The 12897-nt window shown below is 37.5% G+C and overlaps 1 protein-coding gene across 2 annotated transcripts in view; it reads right to left on the reverse strand.

Moving 5' to 3' along the window:
• LOC137341665 (SRSF protein kinase 2-like) overlaps positions 1-12897 on the reverse strand; it is a 177481-nt gene that overhangs the window by 13843 nt on the left and 150741 nt on the right. For both annotated transcript variants that reach the window (XM_068005013.1, XM_068005014.1), the window contains 6 exons: positions 10749-10986; positions 9782-10270; positions 8206-8306; positions 6941-7048; positions 4392-4461; positions 2127-2219 (listed from right to left, as the gene is read on the reverse strand). In XM_068005013.1, coding sequence (XP_067861114.1) covers positions 2127-2219; positions 4392-4461; positions 6941-7048; positions 8206-8306; positions 9782-10270; positions 10749-10986 — 1099 coding nt within the window. The remainder of the gene's footprint in view (positions 1-2126; positions 2220-4391; positions 4462-6940; positions 7049-8205; positions 8307-9781; positions 10271-10748; positions 10987-12897) is intronic.

The raw sequence follows: 12897 nt of genomic DNA on the forward strand, positions 1-12897 counted from the left end.
AATTTTTTCTTGAACTTCAAGAACTTTTCTTTTCTGAAGGGCAACGAATGGGAATATTCTGCACCTTATTTAAATTTTACATCTGAAGGAACATAAATTAAATTTTGTAAAATGTTAGTTGTTAATTCATATTGATGTTAGTAGCTGTGTGTCTGACAAATCAGAAGTTTTAGTTCTTGATTGGAACAGCTAAAACCATGCAATTTCGTCAATACCAAGAATAGCAAAGATGTTAACGATGCCCCAGTTTTGAATTTACCATAGTGTGAGTGATCTAAAGGAATGCACTTTGTTAAGTTGATAATTTTTTAACCTCATCAGAACATCACCAATTAGAACTGTAAGACAGCACACTGCTCTTTCAACTTTGGGATATGGGATCAAATTAAATTCAATTGCTGTCCATGCTTATTCTATGTGAAATGAACCTGAGCAGTCTCTGTATCCAGATTCTAGTTGGCACAAAACTATTCACTACATGACACAAATTGGCATTCTGTTTAGTGTAGCTAAAAATGTGGCTGATGCAGGATATAGAAAAAAAATCCACATTGGTACCTAGGAGGGGATACCTATTTGAGAATGGGATGTATAGCGAGCTTTACTCTACACCCATCTCAGGAGTGTTTATATGGAAATTGACTGCCTAAAATATAAAAGTGCTTCATTCCCCAGCAGTGACACTTGTCATTAGAGCATAATATAGCAAACTAGTGAAGGCCATTCAACCTATCAAGGCTGATTCTCCGTATAATTCCGGGGGTCTGGTATACTGAATTTCCACAGCAAGACAACCAACCACGGTTAAATCTTCACTATAAAAAGCTCTGTAAAATGTCCCCCTGCCTACCAAGGGCAGTTAAGTAATGACCTGATTATCAATTCAACTTTACAACACAACCTCACTATCAGACCATCTGCATTCCACAGGTGACCCATCTATGTTTCAGAAGTACACAAACTCAATGTTCTGTAACCATTAGACTATTGCACGTTCTAAGAGTATTTGGTAACTTCCCATCCTGCACTTAAATATTTATCAAGTGATTAAATTCCTTTAAGAACATAGTATTAACTGTTTTTGCTGTTCAAGCAACAAACATTCATATATCACTTTCTCCATATTCATGCACGTAATCTGGAAAAAAAAATGGGTAATTGTGCAAAACCTTCAGGAAAGCTTTTAGCAGAAGGTGCTTGACTTAACTCAGACTTATATTTCCTTCACAGCATAAAACCATCCTAGCTTTCCTTGGGGAAATCAGAGAACTGTACCAGAGTTAGCTTAATACATTACAGCCATCTTGCTGAAGTTCATTTCAGAATCACATTCATTCTTGTTCTCTGAATCATACATGCAGGATTATTTCTACAAATTCCCAGAAGGTTTACATATTGAATGTTTAACCTTTTTGAAATTTCTTTCCAATGGCTACATCAATGGGACATCATAAAAAATTTACATTACTTGCAAATAAAAGGACAGCTGTAGAACGGACTCACGGTAAACAATGCATAGTGCATTTACATGGTGGATATCTAAAGTATCTACGGACCTCTAAAAACACATTGTTGTGAAGTACAGGGTTTAACAAGACAGCATTGTTGTATTACAACTGATCAATATCCACATTTTCTAAATATGGATAAACTGTTTTTCAAGTGACTTTCATTTTAAAAAAATCTTGAAATGTCCACCTGACCTATTTCAAAAGTTTAGCACTAAAACTGAGCACTATTGCACATATACATTCTGCCTAAAAATACTGAGAAACCACATCTATTTCCAGAACCTATTGCTTACACCTGATTCAAGCATCAAATCATGCACAAAGCCGATACACTACTGAAACTGAAAAATAATACTATGAATGATGTGTTTTCCCAAGTATGCAACTGTTATGCCAATCTCAAGGAAATGTGGAGACACTCGGCATTTCAAATAGAATCCATTAGCTTCTTAACGGACACTTTTGACTTCTCCAGACATCATTCGTCCTTAAGTGCAGCAGTAGGTAACCTATTCAACCATTAAATGTTGATAAGAACATTTTTTATATGCTCCCTAAGCAAATCACCTCTGAACATTTAATATACTTGAGTCAGTGCTTCATAACTATTGTTACCTTTTTTGGTGAAAAACTCCTTGGAATATTTTCCAGACATTGCGAACTTTCGAGGGATTTTCCCCAGCAGTTCAATGATCAAAGCTATGTGATCTGCATTGAAGAATATTGCCAGCAAAACAAAAACAGTTTAATCAGTACAATGCATGCATCATGTGATACTAGTCCTGGTACAGACAAGAGTGTCTCATCCTTGGCACTGAAACAGCCCCATATCTTGGGCTCCTATGGACATTAAACCTTTATCACATTTCTGCTTTTAGTGCTTTAATCTTTTGGGCTTACTTCAGCATTTCTAGAAACTGCTGATAAGCATTTTGATTAAAAATAATTAATCAAGTTCAAAAGAACATTGCAAGATTTATCTCTAAAGGGTTAGGCAGTGTTATCAGTTTCTATACATCTGGCAGTGGATTACTTTTCTGGCTTAGCGGTGTCTGCTCCCTTCATTTACATTTTCATGTATATTCCTCAATGTTATAATTTAAAGCCGATCACAATCTAGGAAATAAACTCCCAGGCAACAGATCAGCATCGTATTTGTTTTCAATGGCAGACTACTGTGAAAATTTGATTACTGGTATTCCCACTGTTTGCATCAGACATTAGCTTTGGTTACAGGACTGGACTATAAATATCATAATTCAGTAGCCATGGAAACCTCAGTCCACTTCTGTCTGTGTTACAGGACCTTTCAAAGAGAAGAGGTACTACCTCTGCGATTGAAGAATTCCCGAGAATATTTCCCAGAAAGAGCAAAGTGTCTTGGGATATTGCCTAGAAGCTCTATGATGTGTGCTATGTGGTCTATGAGGGAGAGAAAAAAGGATACGGGAGTGGGTAAGGGCAGGGAAGAAAAAGGATGGGACATAAAAGAGGAAAAGAAACTGGAATTAGTAAAATTAGAAATCAGATTCAAACCACCCATGTTTGCAGCAATCCCATGCAGAGGTTTCTAGGTTAATGCAGATCTACGGCATCACAATTTGCTGTAAAGAGCTAAAGGACATTATGCCTGTGGTGCCACTGCAAGGGAGTGCTACAAGCAAATAGACATGGAAATGAAAAGGTTGGAACATAGATGAAAAAGCATGAATATCACCAACAGAGAAATTAAGAATCAAATATTCAAAGTTTAAAAGAAAATGGTGCTAAATTACTTAATCGAACAAAATATCAAGAGATATCACAATGCTAAAAATAAGTATCATAGGCAGTTAAGACTGCAGAAGTATTTTCAAAAGTCACGTGCAAATTCACCTTGCATGGAAAGAAAGTGTGTGCTTTAAGAAACACTACCAAAAAAAATATACAGATAAACGTGTGTGTCACTTATTGAGCTTTAGAAAAAAATATCTATTGTAGGTATAGTTTATTTTTGATTATTTCAAGGAAAAACTAAATCATTTTTACCTGGAGCACTTTTTAAAAGAACATCTTTATCCTAGTTGCAGGATACACAAACTAGCCTTCGATACAACCAGTTGGGGAAACCCATCAGACTGAGATAACAACTTCATGGTTCAAAACTCTTTGTTGACAATGTGCTTAAGAGTTTTTCTCCCATCCCCACCCAACCATTGGATGACAGAATATTTATTTGTTTGTGGAAGTTGAACCAATGATTTTTTTTAAATGAAATTTGAAAAGTATAAACTTGTTTTAAAACTTAGAACGTTTCTACTTCTTGCCATTCTGAAGACATTTTGTTCCCATCAGTTTCCTTACCATTTTGTTCCTCCAATTGTAAAGTGCTGTGTTCAATATAGGTCAAATTTCTACCCTTTAAAAATTAATATCTGTATATAGATTAATAATCTAGAATAATCATTCACAGGTATAGCCATTCACCAATCCACAAATCTTCACCAACCATCCAAAATACAAATTCAAGGCTGTTACGATTGAAGCCAATTGGTCACAAATTAAATCAGTGTTTAAGTTGAAAACAACAAATAAAAAAGTTATAGCTACCATCAAATTAGGGAGAACTTTACACTATGCAATAATAGTTGCTATCAGCATCAGTTATTAAGAGATCATCCCTAAACTTGCTACTTGTTTTGAACTATTGGATAAAGAATAAGCAGGTGCAGTAGCAAAAAGAAAATTGTGCTGAAGGTGTGAATCAGAAAACTAACTATACAGTTTTATTCGGTAGTGAAATGATCTTTTCACATGAACTTTCAATATGAAGTTTTTAAATGAAACTATTGAAGTGCAATATGAACTTAGTTAATTTTTCAAATACGCATATGTACTTACCTTCATCCCTGGAATAGTCTTCACCAGAATGAGGTTCAAATAAATAATCTCCAGTTGCAAGTTCAAAGGCCTTTTAAGAGTACAAAATAAAAATTCAATATAGCAGCTTCTACCAACAGCCATTCAGTCAAGGTCACAATTTGTCTGCTTCAATTCAGTAGAATGTTTTACCAACACTTCTCTTTGCGTTTTAAAGTTCTAAAGTACGAAAATATTTATCTTCCTCAAATGTATTAACTGTGTTGAAGGAATGCTTAGAATAAGCACTTAACAAAAGCCTTATTTTATGTATTTAGTCTGAAAACTCATTGTAAGAGGCCGGCTTCCGAATCAGAGCTACAACCTACATTACATTTCTGCGGCTAGGCACAGATACATGGGGCACAATTTTAATATGCCGGTTGGGGTGATTTGCGGGCACCAAACCCAGAAGGGAAGTAGGCAGGTTCGAATGCAACCCGAATGAGGCCAATCAAAGTCTCTTCCGGGTTTCGCGCCCGGCAGTCAGCCTGATTGACAGGGTGGTTGCCGACAGGAGGGGGTGGGGGGGTGGGGGAGTGGGGGAGGAGCGCAAGAGAGCGAGCGCGAGAGACCTCATCGGCAGTCAGGATAGAAATGGGGGGGAGGGGAAACAAAGATTAGAGCGGTGACATTGGACATCGGGATCAGAGGGCAGACATCGGGATCAGAATGGGGGGGGGGGGGGGGGGTGGGTGGGAGGGAGGTCCAGTCAACATTGTTTTTTAAGGTATGTTTATTTAATTTGTTTGCAATGGGAAATGTAATTTTATTTAATTTATTTTTCACTGATCCTGCCCTTCCCGCCTGGTTTCACCAGGTGTGAATCGGAAGCCATGGGAAAGCTGCCCAGGCAACATTAGAATCTTTTTAACTATCCAATACACAAAAAATAAACTACCTTAAGTACCTCAAGAGATACATTTGCTCCTTTAATTATCAGCCCACCGGATTTAAGTGGGGGTGGGACTTCCTGGTGACTGCTGTACGCACGCACACAGATTTGCCTGTCTCGTTCAAAAATGTACAGGTTCCAGTTGGGATGTCTGCCCGCTCCCAAAAACAGCGATTTTGATTGCCCCCCAACTCACCCATTTTTCCCTTATAAAATCGTGCGCATGGTATTTTCTTTGTCTAGCTCTGGTTCCCAGCACTTCCACGATTGAATGTTGTCTGAGTAGGGAGGGCAGGGAGTTATAAGAGGCAAAGTTATAGAAGGATGCTCATGTTTCAACATATACTCAGGAATACGAGATAGTGGCCTCAATCAGGAAGTCAGCCACCTTTAAGTAAATTTACTCTTTTTTAAAAAAGCAGCATTATATCTGGAGCCTGGAAAGTAAACTACTCTTCCACGTCCCAGAAAAATTGGAGGAGACAGGAAGACGGTTCTGTGAAAATCAATCTATATAAAGAGATATTTCAACTGAGGCAGGTTCAAAAGCAGTCTGGTAGAAACCCATCACATTGGGTCACCTGGCCAGAAAGACCCACCTAGATAATACTTCTGAAAGGATGCTCTCCAACTTAATGTTACTGAGGTGAGCAGGGATTAGAATCAGTCCCACTCCTGAAAAAGCAATTCAAGTTAAGCACCCATGTACTAACTCTTGGGTGTAAATTCTTTGCAACCATTGTGACAAATAAGCAGTTTCAGTCATAATTCTAATCATAAGACTACATATTTTAATGTCTACATGCAGGAAACTGGAGTCGCTCTAAATTTCATAATTTATAGCCTAAGCCACAGCTTAATAATGTAATTCCTCTATTGCTTTCCAAAGTCTAGGCGATCATGAGAAGGCTTGCAAAATATCCAATAAGCTAAATACAGTAACTGGGTTTCTGTTAGACTATTTAGCTCATTACAATACTAAATACAGACCATATCTTTTTTTAAAAGTTGGTGAAGATTGATGGAAGAATGTTGTCCAGGACATGCCAGAAGGATTAGATAGTTGTTGTGAAATACTGTAACCTGCTATACTGACTTTGTTACTGAATAACATACTAGTTCAGTGGTTTATAGCCTAAGCCACAGTCTGATTGAGTATGCATTTTACTACTTTATGACATCTAAGAGATCACAAGAGAGTTTGTAATAAATCCAAAAAAGCTAACTACAATGACAAGGGTTTCTGGTTTATCCCTGGGCTTGTTGCATTTCTAGATATTTTATGAAAGACAGTAGCCTCCAACAATGCAGCATTCCCTCAGTACTGCACTGAAGTGTCAGCCTACATTTTGTGCTCAACTACCTAAATAGGGCTTGAACCCACAATCTTAAGACTCAGAAGCGAGTGTGCTGCCATTGAACCAAGCTGATACTTAAAGATGAAAAACATTTAAGATTAACAAGATATTAAAAATATAGAACTTGGAACACTAAAAACATCAAGAATTCATTTAAAAATTACACCATTCACATAAATGTGTGTAGCAAAATTTAACCTAAAATATGGCTAGCAGAAATACATTGCTTACTGTAACTTTGAAAATTGACTCGTTAAAATGCTAAATTCTTAGCTTACCATACAGGCTGTACTCCATATATCAGCTGGTGTGCTATACCCAGCACCAATTAGAACTTCCATTGATCGATACTGTCTAGTCTGGATGTCTTCTGTGAAATGCTTATGCTGTAATATTTTTTTTAAAAGTTAGTTTTTGCACAAACACAGATACAGTATAGATTGCTTGTTCAATCTTACAAAACGTACGACAGAAGAACTGGATTTAAAAAAATAACAAAATAGGGATTAGAAATCACAGACATCTAGAAAATTCAGAAATGATTTTGATATATCACTCAAAATTTGAGTCCACCATCATCACACTAAAGTTGGAGCTGATTTTTCAGAGTTTTAACTGAACTTCCAGAGAACAATTCCATAATATAACAAGCATACTATTTGGTCTGATCTCTTAAAAAAAATCATTTTAGCTTGGATCAACTGAGTTCATTTTCAGTATTTTCAAAATTTTACATATTGCAAAAAAAACAATTGTAGAGTGGATTGGATTGTGAGAGATCAGCTGATATTGCAGTTGGTATTCAGTTTAAAACTGGGCTTTGAAAGTCCTGTTAAGATTGACAGAACATAATTCCAGTTTAAGCAATTGTGATCTACACAATTCTTTCACAAAAGTCATTAATATTTATTGACTCCTCTTCCTCCCTCCTCCCCCCCAACCCCGTCTTTGCAGAAATGCTTTTAAAAAAAGACATTTAAAACTATTAACAAAATCAAACCCTGGAAAACTTAATTTTTCTTTTAATTTTTTGTACTCTTCAAAAAAAAATGCCCATGTTGTGACACTAATTCTAGCATCCAATGTTAGCATTGTTGACTCCCAGTTCAGTAGCAGCATAACTGGATGCTTTCATTGCTGTGCATGACAATGTGGCTTGACCCCAGCCTCAGAAGAGCAACCCCCTACTGCACTGGTGTGAATCTTTTTTCTTTACAGCCTGAGTGAGGTGGTCAGATCAATGCCAATATGTGCACAATTTTGTGCTTTTGGAGAGCTTTGTCTCTTCAGTCTTGGCTGGATTCAAGCCAGAGTACCACAGGCGAAAGACTACTGTGCTAACTCAATACATTAACCAGCCCCTAGATCAATTCGAAGCTTAGGCAATTTTGTAGTAAAAGTATAGAATAAATTAGTTTAATAATACTTAATATAAAAAGCTATTGTTTAGGATCGGCACTTATTCAATCATAAAATCTAATATGAATTTTCAAAACAGTACCTCAACAAAACTTAAACATTTTAGAAAGCATAATGTACTTACAACCCAGCAAGCATTTCCCAGGTCAGCTATTTTAACTCTAATTTTCTCTGCATTTCTTGGATCAAGTGGATTTATCAACAAATCTGCTGCCCGAACTTTTACTGTAAGACAGAGAAATAATTATAATGTTCTGATGTTGCAATGACGTAAAGTTATCAATATTGTTCCTGAAAAAAAGTTGACACCACAATCCAGAATTTTTGAAACTGCATTTGTTTGTTTAAATAATAATATATACAAATATTAATCTGTTGCTTTTGCAGAGGGAATTAATAAATAAACTTATGTAAGTCAGTCAGTCATCAATTTTTGATTTGAAAGTGACATCAAAACAATATTGTGATCTGGAAGGCACCAGATGCACAGTTAAAGCTAGTTACCAAAAAAGGCTTTCCTGCAGCTAACGCAGATTTTGAAGTTCACGGCGCACTCCATTATTAGTGCCTAAAAAACCAAGCAATTTGTGGCGAGGAAGAGATATGCCGTAAGTTGCAAATCGCCACAAATTGCTGGACGATTTGCACCGCTCCGCCGTTAGCCTCGCAAAAGCGGGAGCTCGCCGTCAACCTCCCCACGAGTGTCAAGAAATTGCTGGATTTGTGCCGTAAATATGGACTAAACTCACCGTTGGAAGTCAGGTCTGCTATTTCACAGCATAAGGACCCTGTTAATGGGGTAATTTACAGTCCTGACATGTAACTCAACTTGGAGGGCCAGAAAGGGAATAACTGAAACTGTGGAGTCTCACTCCTGCAAGTAGTAAAGTGTTCCTACAGATTTTTTAAATTTAAAACTTAATTTTTTTTTCTTACTTTTCCTTTCTGTCTTTTTTTTTCTTAATCCAATCTTTCTTTCCCTCTCTATATTTCTCTTTCTGTATCTAATTTGATGCTAATTCACCCTATTTCCTTCTCCATCGTTCGCTCAGTTTCTTTCTCTATCCTTAAATTTAATTGGTTAAGGAGATAGACTATTGGTCCTGTCATTCACCAAGGTCCCAGATGCCCCGTTTACCTCGCACTTATCAATTCGCACTTCCAGCAATTTGCGATGCAAAAATAATTGGAGTTGAAAGGTGAGGGAAGAAATCCAATTCACGGCGCATGCCGCGAGATGTCCCACTCCAGCAAAGTCTGGGCCATTAAAAAAATCATCAAATGACCATGGACAATGCCACAGGCAATTTACCAATAGTTTTAGATTTCTTTCATCTCAACATGAAAGTGCTACTATTACTATGTTTAAATTGTCTGTTACAGTAATCACTCAAGATACAATTCTTACATTATGCTACCATGTAGAAAAGTGTTTTATCCAGCATAATAAGCAATATTTCTCTGATTCAAGCTGAATACATTAACTCATTCATCCAGAACAGTCATTCATCACAGTTTATTGTAGTTATTCTTTAAATTGATGTTTTCATGTTAAAAGGAGTGAAAAATATGTGCATTCATATTAATTGAAACCCATAGCAAATTTCAAAGTGACAAGCAGTATGAATTATGAATACATTGTTACAATTTTAACTCCTTTATGCATTTCATAACAAGGAAGCAAATATATGCACACTCACTTTTTGGCATGTCTCCGGTGCTGGATGCAGACACAGTTCTACTCCTGTCTTGTGATGGACTACTGTCTTCTCGCTCAGTCACAGTTGACCCATCTGATCCACAAGCTGCAGATTCTAAAAGCTTAGAAAACACAGATTCAGACATTTCAGAAAACTGAGACTCAGGACTCTTATTCTGTCCATTTTGTAACTCTCCATTAAACTGTCCATAAGGGTTACTGTAGGTTAAATTTTCATCATTTGGCCCATCAACGGGACTATCTTCTGCATTTGGACACTCCTCGTCATCGTCATCATCCTCTTCCTCATCCTCCTCTTCCTCTTCTTCACAAAGCTGGTCAGGTAAAAATGGACCATTTTCAATATGTCCATTTGTTTTTGGTGATTCATCACTTTCCGGCTCTGTCCTGGTAACCACATTTTCTACTTCATCTTTTTCCACATTTTCTTTCTCTGTGTCTTCCTTTTCTTCCTGATCATCAACTTCATCTAGCAAATTAAGAATAAAATAGAAAACTATTCAAATGAAATCATACTAACAGAACCGAGCAAATAAAGCCAGAAACTATTAAAAATCAAGCAAAAATAAGGTATGTAAAGCAAACAAGCTGCACTCAAAGAGATTAGAAATTATGAAAATGGGTGACTATTGGCGGAAAAACATTTACCCACAAACTGAATGAACTGGAATACGTTGTTTGGAAAAAAACATTATTGTTTAAGATTGAGCTTCACATCTGGTAAATCTGTATATGAATTTGAAATGTGTAATCAGTCTAGAAAAGTTACTCAAGATCTCTACTTTTATGATACAAACAAAAGGGGTTAAAACAAATTCGCAAACAGACCACAGAAGTTTAAGAACGTGAAATTAGGCAGTACGTGCAGTGCTTTTACATAAATATTCGAGATTGTCAATGTTTAGGAATGACATTAAGGGAGAAAAATCTTTTTTTGGAACACTTACTGTATTCGTTACGTTGCTCCTCATCGACCACATGATCTATGACTGCTTCCTTCAGCTCAACTATTTTCTCTCCTTCCTGGTCATTTGGTGCAACAGTTGTTAAAAGCTCTTCCATCTTCTTCCTCTCTGCCTCCCTCTCCAGCTCTTCTATCTCTTGCATACGTTTCTCCAGTAGCTCCGCCTGCCTCTTTTGCTTCTTTTTCAGCTTCTTCTTTTTGTTTTTAGACATCTTTCCACCCTAAAATATTGAAAAATAATGTGCTAATACACAGCACCCTAAAATTACATTAATAGGGGGTTTTATCCACTTAATTATATTACAAATAACCAATATAATTGCAAGCACCCATGAACTATACATTTGTGGGGAAAGTTAGAAAAACTCTTAGAAAACTTTAGTTTACTTAATGTAATGGCATTTGTAAAAATATCTTCTTAAAATGCTCACCTGCCTACTGATGTCTTCCTTCTATGCTCATTATTAAACAAAGAATTTTAAATACTGAGAGATTTACTTCCCAAAAGTCTATAAACCAAGGAGAAGAAATCTAAACAGAGGACCATCTACGTTCAGCATTTCTCTTGAAGAAGGTAAGCGTTAGTGGAAGCTAAAGTCAGTATAGTGACTGAGTGAACATGTGAGGTGATCTCAACAGTACAAGCCAAATTTATTTGTTTCAAAACATTACAGGTTGAGTTTACAGCAGTGATTTACTGATCTTACATGCAACATTGGAGCACTTATGTATAAGAAAGAAAGAACTTGTATTTATATAGCGCCTTTCACGGTCTCAGGACGTCCCAAAGCGCTTCACAGTCAATGAAATACTTTTGAAGTGTAGTCACTGTTGAAATGTAGGGAAACGTAGCAGCCAATTTTCATACAGCAAGGTCCCACAAACAGCAGTGAGATAAGTGACCAGATAATTTGTTTTAATGATGTTGGTGAAGGTCACAGGGAGAACTCCCCTGCTCTTCTTCGAATAGTAATATGGGATCCTTATGGGATCGAATAGTAATATGGGATCCCGAGAGAGCAGACAAGGCCTCAGCTTAATATCTCATACAAAAGACATCAACTCCAATAGTGTAGCATTCCTTTACATAGAAACATAGAAAATAGGAGCAAGAGTAGGCCATTCGGCCCTTTGGGCCTGCTCCGCCATTCAAAATGATCATGGCTGATCGTCTAACTCAGTACCCTGTTCCCACTTTTTCCCCATATCCCTTGATCCCTTTAGCATTAAGAAATATATCAATCTCCTTCTTGAATACATCTAATGACTTGGCCTCCACTGCCTTCTGTGGTAGAGAATTCCACAGGTTCACCACCCTCTGAATGAAGAAATTTCTCATCTCTGTTCTAAATGGCATACCCTGTATCCTGAGACTGTGACCCCTGATACTGGACTCCCCAGCCATCGGGAACATCCTCCCTGCATCTAGTCTGTCTAGTCCTGTTAGAATTTTATGTTTCGATGCGATCACCTCTCATTCTTCTAAACTCCAGTGAATATAGGCCTCGTTGACCCAATCTCACCTCATACGTCAGTCCTGCCATCCCAGGAATCAGTCTGGTAAACCTTCATTGCACTCGCTCCATGGCAAGGAAATCCTTCCTCAGATAAGGAGACCAAAACTGCACACAATACTCCAGATGTGGTCTCACCAAGGCCCTGTACAACTGCAGTAAGACATCCCTGCTCCTGTACTCAAATCCTCTTGCAATGAAGGCCAACATACCATTCGCCTTCCTAACTGCTTGCTATACCTGAATTCTCGCTTTCAGCAACTGGTGTACAAGGATACCCAGGTCTCGTTGCACCTCCCCTTTTCCCAATCTATCACCATTCAGATAATAATCTGCTTTTCTGTTTTTACAACCAAAGTGGATAACTTCACATTTATCCACGTTATACTGCATCTGCCATGTTCGTGCCCACTCACCCAACTTGTCTAAATCACATTGGAGACTCTTTGCATCCTCCTCACATTCCACCCCAGCTTTGTGTCGTCTGCAAACTTGGAAATGTTACATCTAGTTCCCTCATCCAAATCATTGATATATATTGTGAACAGTTGGGGCCCAAGCACTGATCCCTGCGGTACCCCACTAGTCACTGCCTGCCACCCGGAAAAAGACCCGTTT

Source organism: Heptranchias perlo, chromosome 24 (genome assembly GCF_035084215.1).
Source record: "Heptranchias perlo isolate sHepPer1 chromosome 24, sHepPer1.hap1, whole genome shotgun sequence".
NCBI classification, from domain to species: Eukaryota; Metazoa; Chordata; class Chondrichthyes; order Hexanchiformes; family Hexanchidae; genus Heptranchias; species Heptranchias perlo.